This window comes from Eublepharis macularius, chromosome 11, assembly GCF_028583425.1.
Source record: "Eublepharis macularius isolate TG4126 chromosome 11, MPM_Emac_v1.0, whole genome shotgun sequence".
In the NCBI taxonomy this organism is placed as follows: domain Eukaryota; kingdom Metazoa; phylum Chordata; class Lepidosauria; order Squamata; family Eublepharidae; genus Eublepharis; species Eublepharis macularius.
In genome coordinates this window covers 32,382,070-32,402,547 of record NC_072800.1, presented here as the reverse complement: position 1 = coordinate 32,402,547, position 20,478 = coordinate 32,382,070, and the positions used below count along the sequence as shown (strand labels likewise).

Genomic DNA, 20,478 nt, shown 5'->3' with positions numbered 1-20,478 from the left:
TTTTCTTTTTTTCTTTTAAATTCAGGAATAATATTTTGATACTTTGTATTTTAGCTTTTTATTATTTTTGTCTAAAAGCCAGTGTGCTGTATAGACTTTTCTGGAATGAAGGGTTCTGGACTTATTCTTGTAAGCCATTATAGTCAGTTATGCTGTCATGAGTTAATAAAACAACGTGGGTTTTGTTGTATGCAGTTTTCAACTTAACTACTGAAGCCTGCATTTTTTTTAAAGTTATATCCCTATGATGACAGAATTGAACAACAGAAAGTATATCAATTCCTTGGACTTCTAGCTTTATTCTTTGGTATCATTTAAAAGAGCTGTCCGCTTTACTAAAAAGATAACTTTGGTAGGAGACATTTAACTTTTAAATTAGCCTAAGGTCCTTTTAGGGTAATATAATCAAATATATTATATTATATATAGGATAATATAATCAAAGTACATCTTAAGATTGCATTGCTGCACTCATTAATTTCACTTTTAACCATCTAGGAGCATTATGTCAAAGTAGTCTCACTGGTTTTTTCCTTGAGGCCATTATTAGTTGATGGCCATACTACAGCTCACAAAATGTACTGCATTTGAACAGCAACTCAGATACAGATTACTTCTGCCTCTCATGTCAAGTTCTGTCCCTCACTATTTTATATTCAGCTTATCTGTAAGGGAGGGCTAAATCATGGAATATAAAACTCCCCATGCTGAACATTTTCTACTTATTTAAAACACACACACAGTGAGAGAGAGAGAGAGAGAGAGAGAGAGAGCGCTAATCATATCAGTATAATCCAACCATGAACAATCAAATCGAGGAGAATCATGGATCTCCTAGATTCTAGGAATCATGGATTCCAGGATCATACCACATTTATGCAAACATCATACCTTGATTCTCTAAGAAATGTCATAAAAATTTAATGGTACTCACAAGGTGAGATGCTGGGAAACAATCACAAATATATATTGGCTCCAAAAGCCAATCCAGCCAACAATTTTGATACTGGGACAAAAATCCAGGGGTAAAACTATTTTTTAAATAAAAGCTAGTATGCTTTTACAAAATTCTCCCTCCTGCAGCAGACTTTCAATACCCCACTCATGGTGTTGCTGGGGTTCCCCTGTCCGACACAAGCAATATTTCAATGGTGTAATTTGGGCTGCAGCAACCGGGAGGGGGGAGGCACATGCCAGTGACAGAAATCTTTCCATCAGTGGTGATTATCAGCAGGATGCAAGCCAATGGATATTAAAGGTTATTGAACTCTAGTGAGACATTTCACCATTTAAAGAGCTATTAAAATAACAAACAATTAAGAAAATTATTTGTAACATTATAAAGAATATCGAATTTAAATCAAACCTTTTCTTGAACCAGTCTCTGCAAATGGATCCCACATGCCAACATAGAAGAGAACATAGTAATTATGTACTGCTGAACTTTACATATTCCAGTTGCCAGCGAATTTATCACAGCAGTTAATCCCACTTTTTCAATCACACTCTGGAAAGCACTAGGTGAGTGACGAGTAATTTTGCATAGTGCCTAGATAATATAAAACAAAACACTCTGATCAGATAAAGTTTCTACTTTTACAAATATTATTTAAAATTTGTTTATATCTCTGTATATAGGTGACTTTTCAGCCACAAGGACCCACAAAATGGGGAAAATCCTATTTCTTTATCATGGTCAGGGGCAGATTGGCCATTAAGGTCACTGGGCAAAGCCCCAGCCAGCAGATGGATTGAACACCCCCACCCCACCCTGGAGGCCATCCTGGTGCCACAGCAGCTTTGCAAGAAACAAACAGGAGCCACTGCAAGTTTGCAAAGCCCGCAAGGGGGTGGGAGCTGGTAATGTCACAATCCAGTGGCCCCTCACAGATGAGCATGACATGGGAGGGATCCACTGCCACTGTGAGCTGGAAGCCTCCACAAGGTAAGCAGAGCTTCTAGCACCACAAGCCAGTGACCCCCACCTCACAGAAGCCAGCAGATCCCACCCTAACAAGGCAAACAGGTGTGAAGTGGAAGGAAACTATTATAGCCACAAGCCCCAGTGGGCATGAGCCAAGTGCAAGTCACAGTAAGCCTATTCCTCCCTTTCAGTTGTTGGGTGGGCTAGGGCCCTTTCCAGACATTTTTTACCTCCCATTCCTCCCCTGACTATGGTAACTCGCTTGAAATATTCTTATTCTGCTTTCAATGTGGACATAACAAAAAAGACAAATATTTTTATTTATTTCAAATATCTTCAGTAAAAAAAAATGTTTCCAAGGGGTGCATTCAAATGTTACAATAAACTGTGATTTGATTAAACCCTAATTAATTGTTTCATCTGAGCGCAAATGACCCAATAAATTAGGATTTCAAACTGTACTATTTGTAGGTGATTTATTAACCAGTTTATATTAATTATGTGGGTTGTTGTGACATTGGAATTATTAAACTATTTGAGTAGCACCACTCTTCATGGCTCCCCAGCTACAGAGAAAGCGGTATATGGGGTAGGTTCTCCCTATTTGGAACAGGGAGAGGTACAAATATACAAGCCACTACACATTATTTACGTCTGGGAGATAGACTTACTTGCACAACCTACAGTTTTTCATGATGGCTAAACATTGCCTGAGAAAACCCATAGAAATACTTGATATCAGAAATGTAACATGGATTGCCTTTCTTCCTGGAACTGCATTTTTCTATGTACAACCTCCACCCTACATCTTGCTGCCAGAAACTTTACCGTTCATTTCTATCAAATGTATAAACTGACCACTGGTAACACTGAGATCCTTGGTGTAGTTAATGGGGGAAAACCCTTTGCATCGATTTTAATAAGGAAACTATAAAAGAAATAGAATGTTAGAATGATATTATGATGAAAGAGTCATATAACATTGGCCACTGATGGGTGCTGTGGAGGTTTCTCAGGCTGGGGCAGTGAGGATCTCTAAAATCTGAAAGGAAGTTGACAATATTATATTGCTTTGAGGTACACATGGTACATTACAAACAATAATAAAAAAGAAATAAAATAATAAAAACAGAAAGCATTGCCAATATGTCAACTGCAGATGTCCATTAACTTAATGTTACTGACAATATCTCAGTTCAGTTACATAAAAGGTATATAAGGATAACCAATGTTTAGTGAGCTGGCAAACCTTTGTATTCCTCTGCAAGGCAGAATTAGCCCACATTTTAGTGACTTCATGTTTGCATTGTTCTAGGACTGTAACTGAAAATATTTCATGGCTAACAAGGTCACATCTATGCTATTTATTTAGCGGCAAAGCTTCTCAGAAGCCAAGTTTGTAAGACTGAACCTGTTTTGACTCTGAAATGTAACAGAAATATTTTTTACACTAGCGAGATGATGAAAGATTCAGTCTCTCTAAAAATTATGTCTGTGACACATACCTGAGGCAGGTTACACTCCAAAGCAAACAGGAAATGTTGTGACACAGATCTGGTTTATCACTCATGACAGATAAGACTGCACAGTATTATTTACTATGCAACTGCTGCGGAGTGGATACATCTAGTATTAAAATGCTTTCTTTAATAACAGATATGGGGGGTTATGTTTTGATTGTTGATTTTAAAAATAAATTACAACTCCAGCATACTTGTTTTGATGTAAAACATCACTCTAAAATAATGTACAAAGCCTACTTCTGCCAAAGAAAACTGAATTGTTTTTACAAAAGCGGACCAAAACTGTGGAATTTTTCAAAATACCTTTGTACACAAACAGCCAGCTATCCATAAGAGAGCACAAAAAACATTTTTGCTAATATAATACTGAGAAAAAATTGATTATGTATGCATAAAATTAAGGTAGAATTCCTGTAAGGAGAACCCATATTATATAAAGTTAAATACAGAACATGACAACAGGCGATAAGAAGGTTTCTGTTCAGTATATGGCATATTAAGCGTGATTTATAAATGTGTGCTTAATTCTCCTATTGTATTAAAAACAAAAAAATTATTTTGATGCACATTCTCCTGATACCTGCCTTAAATATCTCATCAAACAAAAAATTAAATATTCACATTGTCAATTTTGTAATTCTAAAATGCATATCGGAAACATGATTTATTTTCCGCTTAACTAGCCAGCCATATAAAAGCAAGCAAAGAAAAGGAGAATTCAAAAGGAGTTCATTTTCAAACATACATAAATACCACAAACAGTATTTATTAGCCATGCACAAGGAACAGCACTATTTTGTACAAATTCTTAACACTGAACTGACAATAAGGACATCAACCTACTTTGGTTAAATTCAGATATCATAAACCAATCTCAGCGATGATGCACAAAATCCTGCTTAATTGCCAGGTTTAACATGCTGCCCCCCGCTCCGCTCAAACACCAAAATTAAAGACCAAAGACTTCACTTCAGTTCCAATACCTTATAATGTCTATATGTAGGCACCTTCGCTGAGGTTTGCTTCTTTACCAGTAAATGCAGTTCTTAACAAGGGCTAAATAGTGGTTAAGAGTGACTCAATTACTGGGAAAAAAACCAAACCTCAATGAAGGCATCTGTCTATGTTTGGATGTCATCGCTAATGAGAATTAAAAACTTCTGTGTTTAGTTTCAGGGCACTGTGAGAGGGGAGTACATAAACCTAACAACTATCTATGGCCACAACTACATCAAGATTTGTTCGTAAACCTCGCTACACAGTAATTTTGACATTTCCATTTAAAAGCAGGGCCGTCGTCACACGGGCTTTTATTTAGCGCTAAAATGGCGCTGTTTCCCGGCAAGCACCCACTTTATTCCAACACTGTAGCGATTTTCTCTCTTCTGCTTTGTGCTTGATAGTCACGCTATTTTGTGCCTCAGTGTGAATGCCTCACATCGATGTATTTCGCCTCGCAATGTCCTATGCCCTCCCTTCAATCCCAGAATCCATTTCTTCCTGCGACTCCCCTTTTTTTAATTTTATTATGTCCTTATAACGCCATAACGACAACGCAAACTTTCTGCTGAAGTAAAAATGACTCAATCGCCATGGAAGAGTCTTCAGCGATGGGGATCACGTCAGACAGGGAGTTTTCTGCGGGCAAAGGGCTATTTATATAATTTCAAAGTTGGAAAAACAAAAGGGTCGTAATGTTTTGCTCTAACGGAATGTTTATATGCTGTTATTCCGTTATAGCGGAATTAAACGCCAGAATAATAAAAAAAAGGGGGGGCTGCTTCTGCGCAGTTAGAGAGAACAGAACAGAGTGCTTCGGTGCGGACAGCTGGTGGCACGAAGAGCCGTTAGGTGACCCAAAGAAACGTTACTGTGCCGATAACAGGTAGGACGCTATATGCTGTAAATTTAACGGAAGAGATGCCCGTGTGACGACAGCCCAGGTGGATTGTGAATGGAAGCCTAAGCAAACATTTTTTCAAAAGTGTGCCCCCAAAAGGTTTACTATACAATAGATACCTTGATAAATAAAGAAGCTGATCTTCAACTTTGTCTTCCTCACTAAGTTTTCTTTGTAGGCAAGGTTATTAAAACTGTCAGCTCCCATAAATAACATTGTTATGAAAGTAAATCCTAAGCTATTTCAGTTAACTGACTTGATATTTACTATCCCTATTTTCTATCCCTAAAAGCACAACTTTTAGCTTGGGCTAGACATGGGCACGGACCAGGAAGAAAACCACAGACTGCTGGTCTACAGTCCATCGCATTTCACAGAACACGAACTTTGCACGGACCTATCCCTGTTCGCGGACCAGTTCGTTGGTCTGCAGTCCGTCACTTTTGGGGGCCCTAGGATTGCCCCCTTCACACTCAGAAATGCCAGGCTCTCCTCCAGCCACTCTCCAAGTTTGGTGAAGATTGGATTTCGGATATCCGATTTATAGACACCCAAAACAGCTGCCCCCAGGAAAGTTCCATTAGATATAATAAGAGCTAAAAATGCCAATTGATTTGCATTGGCTTCATTGAGATACATTGCAGCACCAAAAAGTTGTAATGAAAACGTGGAATGAAATTAGAGAATCTTCCTCTGAGAATGGAAAGTGCTCTGCAGAGGTGCTGTTCTCTATTATTTCTGCACAAGCTTAGATGCACTGCTCTGCTCTGCGCCTAGGGTTGCCAGCATCTAGGTGGTGGCTGGAGATCTCCCTGAACTGATCTCCAGGCCACAGAGAGGAGTTCATCTGGAGAAAACGGCTGCTTTGGAGGAAGATCTCTATGGCATTATACCGTGCTGAGGTTCTTCCCCTCCCCAAACCCTGTCTTCTTCAGGCCCCACCCCCCAAATTCTCCAGGAATTTCCCAACCTGGAGCTGGCAACTCTATCTGGTCCTGGAATGAAGCCCTCTCCAGAGTGAAATGACAGTCCCTGGGAGCAGCTAAACTGCTCTGGGGCTGGAATGACAGCCACCAGAGTGGAATGACGGTCTCTAGGAAAAAATCAAAGGGAGTAGGTAAAAGTCAGATTCAGATTATTTTAAATGGACCCTCATGAATTCATATGATTTTTATATTGAAACAAAACAAAAAGGCTGTCATATTATAGATCGTGCCCTAGTCTACTGACAGCACCGAAACAATCATGCACCCACCGATCCGTGGTGCTGCCATGGCGAAAAAACATGTTTCAAAAGCACGGATCCTCATGGATCCTCTTGATTTTTATATGGGGCCACCCAAAATCCACCACACAATCCCATGTGATATCTATTGCCACAAACTGCACCTAAAAAAACATGCACTCACTGCTTCGTTGCGCCACCACAACACAAAAAAAAACATGCACTCACTGCTTTGTTGTACCACCACGACACAAAAAAACAGTGTTGCTTACCTGTAACTGTTGTTCATCTAGGTCTTCTGTGCAGGCACACATGGAACTGCACATGCGCAGGCCTGCCAACTTCAGAGATTTGTATAGCTCAGAGACACTAGGGGGCGCCCTCACCTGTTAGCACGCATGCACGACCGCTTTTCCTGCAGAAAACGGCATCTAAGAGCGGGGATGCCCCGACGTACCCTCAGTCCTCTTTCACTGCCATACCCCAAGGTAAGTACCAAGAGTGTTAGTGGGGAAGGAGGGAGGGTATGTGTGCCTGCACGGAAGACCTACATAAACAACAGTTACAGGTAAGTACATCACTGTTTTTCATCGATGGTCTTCCTGTGCAGTCCCATATGGGAGATTACAAAGCTTAAATACCTGGGTGGTGGTTGTGAACTGCAGTCACAGACAAATAGATTGTAGAACCGCTGTGCCCACTGCCGTCTCCTTATGCTCATGGTATATGGAATGACTCTGAATGGCAGGAGCATATTAATCTGTTGGAATTAAAGGCAGTGTTGTATGTGTTGATCTTGTTTGTAGATTCCGTAAGGAACAAGACTGTCCAGATTTTTACGGACAATACAACACTGTTTTATATAAACAAACAGGGGGGCATGATGTCAGTGTCTCTGAGCAAAGAAGCAATGACGCTTTGGACTTCAGCCACGGACAATGTGGTGTAGCTACAAGCAGTCCATATTCCGGGCACAGACAATACGATAGATCATTTAAGAAGGCTACAGGAGAACCATTAAAGAGATCCACAAAGCCTTCAATTATGGGAAAGGCAACTGCAGGAGTGGACCCCGAATAAATGTACTGTAAGATCTTATCCTTCGATTTTGGTTCCAAGGACGTAACATCCACTTCCAAGGCTTTAGCCATATTCTGTAAAAGCTCAGTGTAGGCATGGAAATCGTCTGTCAGTGAGGCATCCTCCGTAGGGCCGATCACGCCCTCAGGAGAATCAGATGGTGGTGAGTCATAGGGCCTGGGTGGCAGGGTGTCCCCCTCAAAGCCCAAGTCGGAACCATATGAGGTCCATCTAGAACCGGCATAAGAGTATGCCCTCACCGAAGGCAATCTGGAGCGGTCTCTGGTCAGATGTTCCAAGTGATAGGAACCCTCTCTGCGGCAACAGTACAGGGCTGCTTCTGGACGACTCCCCTCATGTAGAATGGGGCTCACTCAATGTCTGGAATACTCCCTCTCTTCACGAGAGGAGCGCGAAGACCAAAAGCCGTGGCCCAGTGATCTAGACCTCCCCGATGAAGTAGGAGGCTTTTCAATCAAGATCATGTCTTCCTCCAGCCAACTCTTGGAGCGAGAGGTGCTGCAAGAGGACGGATGATCACCTGATCACCTATGCCTCTTGTTAGAGGGTTCAGATCTGATTTCCCATCTAGACTTGTTGGGCAGGTGGGAAGAGAGAACACTCTCTAAAATTGCTTTATCTCGTTTAGAAGAGCGATGTTTCCTCTTTTTCTTCTTCTCTAGACCTGTGGCCAGATCCGAAATGACAGTCAAAACCGAAGGCTTCAGAACCGACGAAGGATCGCCCTGCTGGCTCCAAGGGGACTGCCGGTCCACAGAGGCAATCGACACGGAGGGTATTCTCCAGTCTTGGAGCCTGGAGCCCTCGAAGTGGAATCCTCATGTTGGGCCTGAGGTGAGCATTCCAAGGTCACTGATTCTATCAAAGGCAGTCCACTCCAAAGAGTTCTCAACTTCTAAAGTTTTGGATCCGAGATTACCATTGTCAGGCTGAGGCACTACGGGTCATCAATTCGATAGGGTCCGATGTTGGGCGCAACTCCGCATGGGCTGGGGATGAGTGGGAGCATGGTGTCTTCGCTCCGGGCCAGGCAGGCCCGGGCCAGGCAGGCTAGAGGAACCCGTCAAGGTAGAGGCCTAAGACACAGCCGGTGGGTCTGTAGTGGCCATAGCCCGCTGCCACAACGAAGCCTGCAGTCTCTCCGACCACTTTGCCCTGGCCTTCAAGGTGAAGGCACAGCAGTGCTTACAAACCTGTGTGTTGTGGGTCTCCCCCAAGCAGTACAGGCAACTAGAGTGACCATCGGATTTGGTCATCTTTCTATCTCAGGAGACACACCTCTTGAACAGGGCCTTCTCCGACATCTTCCACACTGAGCAACAAGAAGTAGAACATCCACTGTCGGTGGCAAAAGAGGAACTGAGGGTACATCGGGGGCGTCCTGCCTCTTAGAGGCTGTTTTCAGCCGGAAAAGCAGCCATGCATGCGCGCTAAAAGGCGAAGGCACCCCCTAGTGTCTCTGAGCTATAAAAATCTCCAAAGTCGGCAGGCGTGTGCATGCGCAGTCCCATGTGGGACTGCACAGGAAGACCATCGATGAAACTTACTTCAAAACCACGGATCCTCATGGTCCAGTAGCAAGGAATTCCCAAAGGGTGGGGGTTCAGATCCTCCTGGAATGAACCCAGCTATGGACAATGAGTCCCTCTGCTGGGATGCAGCCAGAGGGCGGCAGGCATTGGTGTACTAGGGAATGGGAGGACCCATGGGGAAGGAGATTAAAATTCCCCTTGTGAGAGGGTGCATTCGCACTTGGCAAGGACAAGGGGTGGTCCAGAGCCCTGACCTACCCAGGCACCTTCCCATCCAGGACAAGTGCTCGAAATAATAATGATACTGTTAATAACAATAATATATAAAAGTATTCTGTGAGTCCTCACAAGCTTAGCCCCTGGGCCTGGCTGTGGAACAGGAACAGCCAGAATCTCAAGCAAAAGCTTCAAATACCTCCCTCTGTGACTAAAAAATCCACCCTGCAGTTTTTCCTGGTCTTACTGCCTGCTGGAAACTGAAACCACTTGCCTGAGAAGTGGGGGGGGGGGAATTGACTCTTTCTGCTCTCATAGAAAAGAAATGGAGCTCTCTGTTTGACAGCCAGAAAAGGTCTGCTGATGTCCCCTCCATTGCCTAAGGAATTGATTGATCACCGCCAGGAAGTTTGGATTCACGGACCGCCGGACCACCCAAAAAGTTGTCATGTCTGTCAAAAACATGCATCTCACAACCCGCCTGTTCGCGAACGCTGAACCAGGCTGGTCTGTGTCAAATTTTGGTCCATTTTTCGGTCCGTGCCCACCTCTCTTTTACAAAACATGCTCAAAAGTGCTATCGGCCATCCAGACAGTTTCAGGTGGATAGCAGTGTTGGTCTGCAGTCAAAGAGCAAGATCCAGGTCCAATAGCACCTTAAAGACCAACTAGATTTCCAGGGTATGAGCTTTCAAGAGTTAAAGCTCCCTTGGTCATCCTAAGCAAAGTTACACCCATTTAAGTACATTGACTACCGAGGCCTAAAAATGTCATAACTCTGTAAGTTGCTTAAGACCAATTTGGTTATAAGATCAGCTCCCTATCATCAATGTACAGAAGAGGAATCATCTGAAATTTTATTTTTTAAGTACTCACCTCTCAGCTACATGCAATGCTGTCATATTTGTTACAGTGCTTATTACAACTATGGAGTCTGTCTCTTTATGCCCATCCTCACCTGATTGATATTACACAAATTTATTAAATATACTTTTTATTGGAAACATAAAATATGGATATATCAGCCTGCCAAACTACATACTCATATGCAGCTACAAACATGTATAAATACACACACACACGCACAAACACAGTATGTGGACTGGAACAAAGTCAAAAAGCTTTTAAATGTATTTGAAATTCTACACACTGTAGTATACAGAACTTTTAAAATACACAAAAACATAAAAATTAGGTTCAAAATTGATGAGCTTATTTTCAGAACAAAATTTGCTTACCGAAATAGCAGTTATCCTTAAAGAATCTATGGTTGAATGTGTAAAAAGATACCATAACACTGGTCCAATTTCTCCAGTAATAAATCCCTGAGCATGGCAAGAAAGAGTGGAGCAGACATTTTCAACTATTTTTGCAGCGATGTGATTCACAATACGTTCTTCCTAAAAAGGAAAAATACAACAGCTACTCCTTCTAAAATACCACATGTCCCAGTATACTCCTGTGTGCTAGTTACACTCCTCATACAGCCTTCTCACAATGGTACCCTCCCCTACGATTGTCTATTTGGCAACAGGTAGGTCACAGCCACAGGCTCTCTCTAGTAAGTCAATTCCACTGGATGGCCAACTAGAGTGAGACCCCTTTGCATTTATGTTGGATTCTTTGAAGCCCAGGTGATAATAATCTTGTCCCAGCCTTGGAAGACTGTCTCCTTTAACCATTACTTTGACACCTATCCATTCTACTCAATAACAAAGCCTTGCAACCTTCTCCCGTCTTGGAATTCGCCATCTCCAAACAGGTTAAGACTGAAGGTAACTGCAAATAATCACATAAATTTTATGCAAACAGGTTATGTCCAAAAATAGACTGATCAATTCAATCCACTGTTGCACAGAGGAAAAGTATTTATTAATTAGTAATGAAAAACAAAGTAAGTGGATTTTGCATGTCTCATATTCATTACAAAATATTGTTTCCATTAAGGCCAAACAAAATCTTAAATATCACAGTATTTTTTTTAACTTGTGGAAAATAGATAAAGCTCCAGAGAACAGTTTTTTTAATGTATGGTCAAACATTTCAAATATTTATCCAAAGATTTATCGTACCCTGATTTTATACTAATGCAGTGCTACCAACTTCAGTGGAATTACTTCTCATATCAATAAGTATAATATTCAGAATAATCTGGATTGTAGCATTAACACCAAAATTGTGCTTGTGTAACATAAATGTAGCATTGTGAAACAAACATTACAAAAGAGTGGCAATTAAGTGACTTTAAAATCACTGCACACGTGTTTTTATGGCAAAGTAGTATAAATAAATATAGCTTTCATTTGAAATCCATGTTTTTATTTCAAAACATCTGCCCAACCATGGAAAATCATAACTCTATCTGAAAATCATAACTCTATCTGAAAATGATCTGAAAATACTTTGCTATTTAAAAGACTGATTATATGAGTTTCTTATTACATATGAATAATAATGGAAAGCACTTACTTATTGTAATCCCAGTATACGTTAAACCTTGCATATTAAACTAAAACACATTCTAAATAAATCAAAACCAAAGCATAACTTCAACAGATATCAATTATGACAAATGGTAACAAGTTGAGTAACATACAACAGTGATTTTCTGCAGCAAAGGGTTTCTTTAGCTTGCGTATGACATCCAATAATGAGATGAAGCATGGCCTGCGCCAGACAGTCACAGAATCTTGGCTGGTAAAGAGTCATGGATTGTCACAATCTTCCATGAACTCAATAAGGCTGTCAGACTAATTCAATTTGCTGCCACCTGAGATGGGCTCTCTTCAGCCCATTTAGGATCTATTATCAAAGAGAATATATAGGCAGAAAGACTGTACCATTTTCTGCTTAATTAGCTTTCTGGAGGAAGAGCCTGAACTAAATTAATATTTAGTCTCTTATGGTGAAAGATGACTTTTGCCATATCATGAGTCTATTAGTTGAGCTAGTCAAGAGAAATGTGTCCATAAGAAAGGAGTACAAAGCTTTCATTAAACCACTAGGTCCCTCTTGCAATTCCCATAAATCTCTCCAATAAACAGTCTGGGGGAAATCCTGTTGTGTTTTCTAAGAATCTGTTGCATTTTCCAACTTTATCCCAATGCAGTAAAATTTAGGAGATGCTGACCACCTGTAGCTTCAGTGGATGTTCAAACCAATCATACTAAAGAAAAGGATGCTAATGAATAAGAAGTTTTCCTTTCAGCTTGTAAAGCACTAGATAGGATTGGGCTACTTGCTATTCTTGATGGTAAGAAAACAAATAGTGCAGGACTGCAACTGCTGACTGCGAGCCTGTCATTGATAGACGGGTGGCAGTGAAGAGAAACAGCCATCACCATTCAACAGTGCCTGGTGGAGGCAGGAGGTGGCTACTGTTGGTCTTCTATCTGTTCATTAACCCTCAGAGGGAGCAGCCCTCCTGGGACAGGCCTAGTGTTCATTTAGATTACCACCCTTCCATAGTGGCCAGCCAGATGTTTCTGGAAAATCCACAGGTTGACAGTTCCGTGAATTCTCTTTTAAAAACATTGAAGCTGAATATTAATAACCTCTAGAGCAGTAAACTTGGGATAATGCAACCCAACTCAGTCACTCCATAAAAATAGATTGAATTTTAAGCGATTTGTCTAAGGGCACACAAAAAACAAGACAATAAGGTTTAAGATTTTGGAAAACACAGAACAGAACAGAAACGGCCAGCCCGGCTCAGCCCCAGATGTCCTGGAACATGCATTTGCAGCCATGACTGATTGGTTGAAACAGAGTAGACTGAAACTGAACCCAACAAAGATGGAGGTCCTATACTTGAGCCATGGGGGACTGGATTCGGGACTCCGGCCCCCCACCCTCGATGGGGCACAGCTTGTGCCTGTTCCAAGGGTTAAGAGCCTGGGGATGATCCTAGATGCCTCCCTGAAAATGGAGGCACAGGTCACAGCGGTTGTCAGGTCTTCTTTTTTCCACCTGCGGCAGACCAGACAACTTGTCCCTTACCTGTCTACCTGTGACTTAACTACAGTGATCCAAGCAACGGTCATCTCTAGGTTAGATTACTGTAACTCGCTCTACGCAGGCCTACCCTTGTGCCTGACCCAAAGATTACAGCTGGTGCAAAATGCAAAGGCGCGCATCATTATGAAAGCACCAAATAAGGCGCATATTACACCAATACTGCGTGAGCTGCATTGGTTGCCAGTGGAGTATCGGATCAGGTTCAAGGTATTGACCTATAAGGCCCTGTGCGGACTGGGGCCAGCGTACCTGAGGGACTGTCTCTCCCCGTATATTCCCCAGAGGACCCTCCGATCAGGAGAAAAGAAATTGTTATCAGTCCCTGGCTCCAAGGAGGCCCGCCTGGCCTCGACTAGAGCAAGAGCTTTCTCAGCCCTGGCTCCTACCTGGTGGAACACTCTGTCTACCGAGACCAGGGTCCAGCAGGATCTACTATCTTTCCGCTGAGCCTGTAAGACAGAGTTGTTCCGCCAGGCTTATGGCTGAGGCTGGGCCTCCACTGGCTGGAGGATACAACATCTACTCCCCTCCCTATGAGAGCTGCCCACCACTGTTCTTAAGCTGCTGCCATGTTCAACTGCACTGTTGCACTTTTTGTAATCAACGGTATTGCCGCCATCAAGAAAAGAGTGCTGCTATTTTAATATCTTTGTACAATGTTTTAAATGTTTTATATGAAATGTTTTAAATGTTTTAGTGTTGTTATCCGCCCTGAGCCTGCTTGCGGGGAGGGCAGAATATAAATACGATAAAATAAAATAAATAAATAAATAAATAAAAGAAAAAAGAAAAGCAGAACTTTGTTAGTTAAGTAAATATCTGTATGTACTACCTTCTCCTCTAAAGCATAGGAAATGCAGTTCATCAGTGCATTCAGACTAATGGCTGGCTGCTATCAGACAGACCTCAGATTCACCGAGTAAGTGACTACCTCACAAAAGTCTCCTTCCCATTTAATATTTGTAGATGACTCTGAGATGTAGGATGTCTTTTCTAGTCCAATAGCAATAGCAAAGTGGGAAGCTAGTCCAGCCAATGAGCAGGATCAGGTGTGATTTTATACCCAGGACTTGGAGGGGTTGGATGCAAAGCTTGTGGGCTATACAAGGGAGGTTGTGACTTGTGAGAGGCAACAGACTGGAAAAGATTTATGTGGTGTAAGCCTTTGTAACAGGCTATATGTTAACATCTCTAAAGTAACCATCCCACCCACCTCCTGACAAGACTCATCCATTTCAGAAGAATGAGGATTTTTTGGATCACGAAAGATCCACGCACAAAACTGGCCTGTTTTACCATAAGAATAGGGTGACCTCTATAACAGTAGCTGTGGCACATCACATCTTGTGGCAAAATATTCCATCAGTTATGAATTATGTGAAGAACTTCTTTCTTTCGTCTGTTTTGCATCTTTAGTTAATGAGTTTTAGTTAGTGATGGAGTTCTAGTATCAAAGAGAAAAAAACTCCCTCTACTCACTTTCTCCTTATTTTAATTCATAAACTGGTTATCACTTTTAAAACCCTTCACAGCTTAGATTCCTTACACCTCTAGAACCACATCTCCTGGTATACTCCTGTGTGATAGTTACACTCCTCATACAGACTTCTCATGCTGGTACTCTTGCCTAGGATGGTCTGTTTGGCAACAGTTAGAGCATGGGCTCTCTCTGTTCTAGGTCAGTTCCGCTGGACTGTCAACCAAAGTAATGGTGGAGGGTTCCATCACTTTCTGTGTTCAGGAAGGCATGTACTACTATTTTATTCCAGCTGGCATTTGGTGGGCTGTTTTGGCAGATTTGGCTGTGTTTTTAATTGTGAATTGGAGTTAACTGGGTGTATTGTTTTTGTGTGTTTTAATTTTGGATTTATTTAATTGTATGTATTAATTATGGATTGCTTTTAGCTTGTTCCTAGATACTTACAATGTTTTTGTGTCCTTGTAGCTTTTACTGCATTGTTAGATGCTGTGCGTATGAAGACATAAGGCAGGATATATCACAAAAATATCACAAAAAAGGTTTTAAAAAAATAACCAAAAAAACCCAAATCAGCATCAAAGACCAATCTGCAACTACATACACTGCTGTTATAGTCAACAGCATTTAAATTGTTTTTGCAAGGGATTAGTCCAGTGCTCAGGACAAGGTAATCTCCTGTACCTGTAGATGAGTCCTTTGGTTTCAAGAACATTCCTGGATTATATCCTACTTTCATGTATAAATACACAATTCTCAGCAGGGGTTCTAGATCTGAACGCTGGTAACAATGGTGTACAGCACTGTACTTTTCAAAATGGTCAACGTCCTCTTAAAAACTGAAATGACTGCCAATGAATGTTTCAGGTGTATAACCTCAGTGTCTATCAAACAAACAACTAAACAAAAATGAAGACTCTTTTTATGCTAAATGGAAGACTTCCCTCTTAGGTGTTTTATTTTAGGATTTTAACCTTTTAAGTGTTTTGCAACAAAAATGTTTCTTGAAATAATATTTCAGTTACAGTACATTGGTACTCACTAGATAGCTTTTAGAACCTATACATTCAATTCAATCCTAAACAGAGTCGTAGTCTTCCAAGGCACTAACCAGACATGCCATTCTCTAGTTTCACTCAGATGTAACTGCCTGCAGGTAAACATGCTTCTGGAAAGCCACACACATGCTATTTCAACCCCATGTCTCTCATTACAGGGTGATCCAGAGGTGTCTAACCTTAATTCCGCCACCTTTTAAAAGGTTCTCTAGGGCAACCCACAGTTCCCTGCTTCTTCTAATTAGCTGGCTTTTCCTGTTGTACCAGTTGATGACCACAAGGTGGCGATTTCAACGATTAAAAAAATGCAAAGTGGCCTTTATCAGTATGATGGTTCATTTTTTTTCTATGTATTTTAAAAGAAAACATTTGAGTGAATACTTTTTTAAAAAAAAAATCCTACATAGTTAGACTTTCAACTACTCTGGAAAAACCGTGGGTTGGATTTAGACTAAATTTTCCATTCACACAAGGCATATCTGTCAGTGGAAGCGCTGCCTTCCCTCTCCAGCAGCAGCCTGCTGATCTCCTCCAGAATGTTGCTCCAGAATACAGGGGAACAGCATGAGAGGCAAATCAGGCCTGCAGGAGGAAGAGACAACTGGTGCAAATTACCTCACCCCTTCCATTATGATTATCTTCTCTTTCAGCATATTATCTGTTGCTTTGACTATGTACTCCGTCCTATATACTACCTGTGCTTCATGTTATCTAATGTCAGTCCTAGAACTGATTATGTTCTGTTTCAGCAATTCTTCAACTCTGTATTAGATCCTTGCTAATGTCTTTGTAAAATCCTATGACACTGTTTATGGAAATGCCCTTGACACTGTTTGGAAATCTTCTTGATATGGATTGTACTAATCTCACATTATGTACTCCAACTTGAGTCTCAGTGAGAAAGGCGGACTATATATGATATAAACAAACAAACTAACTAACTTATAAATAAATAAAATTAATGGAACCTATATCTGAAACCTTTGTATTTGGAAGGTCAAAATTCAGACTGAGTAAAATAAGCTGCATCTTTCCTTGAGGCTAAATATTATGTGTGTGTGCTGCAAGAAAATGTTTAGGCAGGTGCAGATTCATACATGCATTATTGTGATTATGGAGAGATTTTTTTAAAAAAATGGAAACACATCCCTCACCTCAACATTAAACCAAAAGGAAACAAAAGGAAACCATTATTAATTATTAGATTCTTTTCAGTGATGTTTGAACCAAACTATTTTTTCCTGATTTTTATCTTGAACTTTTGTTTCCTACATTAAGTTTCCATTGTGCTATTTATATCATTCAAGGCATGAAAAAAGCATTGGATCCTCACTAGAAGGAAACTCTATTGTTGTCCTCTATTGTAAGCATCATTCATTTAACGAATTCTCTACCTAAAAATTATTTTTGATGAAAAGGAGTTTGCCAGATATCCCTTTGTACACATCTCATAAGAATTTTTTTGAGCCACCAGCTTTGCCTTGGGCCTCAGTTGTGACAATTGGGCCTCAGGTGAATAGTAAATTCATCCTTCTACCTGGCGCTAAGCCATTCTTTTTCCATTTTATGAAACAGGAAAAACATGTGGTATTAGCTTCTGAAAGAAGGACATCTTTCCCAAAAAAAGATACAAACAGCCAAAAAAAGTTTGGGGAACTAATGATTACAAAAAGCAAGATTTTACATATGCACACTCTGACAGGGATTGTATTAGTTGGCAAAGCATTCCTTTAAGAACTCTGTAATTTGAATAAAACATTAACCAAGTGAATTTTATTTCCAAAGTCAAAATCAAATACCAATTTGTAAATGCTGAGCCTATAGGAAGAGCCACTTTATTTTTTGTCCTTTGTTCTTCTGTGGGTCACGGTCTTATGATTATTTAAATTCAGGAGCAATCCTTGGTTGATAAGGCCCTGCACTGCTGCAGGCTACAATCCTCACACAATGCCTAAAGGGTTATTACAATGGAGAGATTCTACTGAGGACAGCAAAAGAGCCTTACCCCTTCCCGAAGGCACCTCATTAGCACGGTGTAAGCAGCTGAAGGAAGGGCCCCGTTCTCTCTGGGGTGTTCTTTTTTCTCTTCCTGTAAAGGAAGTAGAAGGGCCAGAAATAAAACAGATATCCCAACTTATGTTAAGTCTTTACTGTAAAAATTATAATTTCAAAAATCACAACTGATATGAGCCTGCCTACTTTTGAAATGATGCCTTCTATGCCATGGCAAACACCATTATTAAACTGATTTTGCTAAAAATGTAACTTTTGTGTACATATTAACCACAACTTACTAGCCATATTGTCATTTTTAAGAGAAAACATATTTGTCAAATGAAAATGATTGAGGACAGCAAACTCAATTGGGATGAAGCACATCTCAACTTTTTTGTTGTTGTATACAGTGATGGCTGACATCTCACTATAATTATTTTTTAGATTTCTCTCCTTCCCTATGCCAAGCCTCAAGGCAGATTGCTTGCATATTTTTTTCTCATTTACAGTGTGAAAATAAATCAGATTCTTAAAAGAGTTTTAGAACAAGAAAAGGTAAAAGTATAGATATGAGTGTTATCAAATTTCTCTGGATCTTTAAAACATTAAACAGTAACTTAAAACAAGATCTCACTTGACTGCCTTTAAATGTATTCTCCAGGTTACTTTCTAGGTTTACATCAGGGCTGCTTTGTTTTGATTTGTCCTAAGGCTCACAGCAAAATTAATGAACAATTCAACAACAAATCCAAGTCTGAAACTAAAAGGGAGGGATTGCAATATTCTTACCATATGCAGACACTGTAATTAAATAATTACTACTTAGAGCTTTAATGGTTATTTTGAAACTTCATCAACTGCATTAAATGGACATTTGCCTCTTCAGGAAAAGAGCTGTTTGGAGTGATTTACGCCCATCTTTCCTGTCTGAACAAGTTATATCTGACTACAGAATCTTCAAACAGCTACCTAAGAGATCATTTCTTCCTCTGGAGCTCTCCAAAAGTATCTTTGATTTATCCTCACAAAACCACACAAAATCAACCTGAGCAAGAACACACAAAACATTCTTAGCGGCTACTCCATAATCAAAGAACATCTTCCCCCTTGTTCTGTCATGTTTGAGTTGACTTTTGAATCTGGAATGTTACTAGCTTTATTAGTCGCATAAAATACAATTGCCATAACAAAATTTGTAAACATAGAATCCCATTTTGAGTAACTGGACATATTATTCAACCTTAAAATTAAGATATATAAATATTTGATTTACAGCGTAGCCTAGTCTGGTACTGTTACCATCAGCAGTGTGCGAGCTACTACAGTGATGCAACTCTGTGGTATTATCAGTAATATTTGAAAGACTGTGGGATCCTGTATATAAAGCAAACAATTGTTCACTTCTCTCTCACACCAGTACCCCTGGACCACCTCTACACAGGATTTACATTTCAACATAAACTGAAACATGGAAACATTTAAAACAAACAGAATGAGTACACTCACAGCAGTCTCCAGACTCTCTCAAGTTCAAGAATAGAGTAAATCTGTACATCTTGAACAATTGAGGCAATGATGCTCCTTTGCTTAATAAAAACCGAAACTAAAATAGACGTGTGTGTTTATTGAATTCAGAAGCCCATTTGTTTTATCAATATTTTCTAAGTTTATGTTTGATTAATTTTATTTCAGTGATAGAAAAAAATTCATAACTTGAGAGGTGAACAGTTCTGAGTATAATAAAAGTAACTTACAGTGAAATCCTAAAGAGAGTTACTCCAGTCTAGCCCCATTGAAATCAACAGGCTTTGACTGCAGTAAGTCTATTTAGGATTTCACTGTTAAACTGAAATTATCTCACATTTATATTGTTGCTTCTGGCTTGATTATTCCAGCTTAATGTCCTCAGCAAGTGATCTTAGGAACTGGTAAAATTCAAAATTCTTAAAAGATGGATATGTTTCCAGGAAAGCAGACCTTTTTAGGTTTTATTTCCACATGGAAGCCAACTATAATTTCTCATCACGAACAAAAAAAATCAAACACACAACTCTACTGATGACATGCTTTTCTATTGCTATGTAAATAAATCACTTTTGCTGTTCTGAGAAAGCATATAAAAATATTAGGCACGAAACCTAGAATACAGAATCAAATGATTTTAATACTCCCACAATTAGACAAATTTACAGGCAGCAGAGGACTCAGAAGTTGTTAGAAATGTATCTGTTGTTTGGTACCAAGGGGAAACAGAGGGCTTCTTTCAAGCAAAACAGCCACACTCTCATCTGAAGCCAGAGAATTTATGGCACCCTATATAGTGCTTAGCTTTGTACGTGCTGAAACTCAGACATCAAAAGCTTTAAGGCGTGAATTCCATTATCTTCTTTAATCTCACTGTTACTGTCTGTAAAGTTTCTTTGCTCTGTCTTTGATTACTCCCCCCTTTCCCCCACAAAACTGTTATTCCTTTCTTCCCCCACTTTCTGCTCATACTTCGAACCTCACTC

General features: G+C 40.2%; 1 protein-coding gene across 1 annotated transcript in view; it reads right to left on the bottom strand.

Annotated features, from left to right (window-relative positions):
* Positions 1-20,478, bottom strand: part of ULK4 (unc-51 like kinase 4) — a 259,528-nt gene that overhangs the window by 202,680 nt on the left and 36,370 nt on the right. The window contains exons 19-21 of the mRNA XM_054992150.1: positions 17,979-18,062; positions 10,660-10,821; positions 1,367-1,549 (exon numbers count right to left, since the gene is read on the bottom strand). Coding sequence (XP_054848125.1) covers positions 1,367-1,549; positions 10,660-10,821; positions 17,979-18,062 — 429 coding nt within the window. The remainder of the gene's footprint in view (positions 1-1,366; positions 1,550-10,659; positions 10,822-17,978; positions 18,063-20,478) is intronic.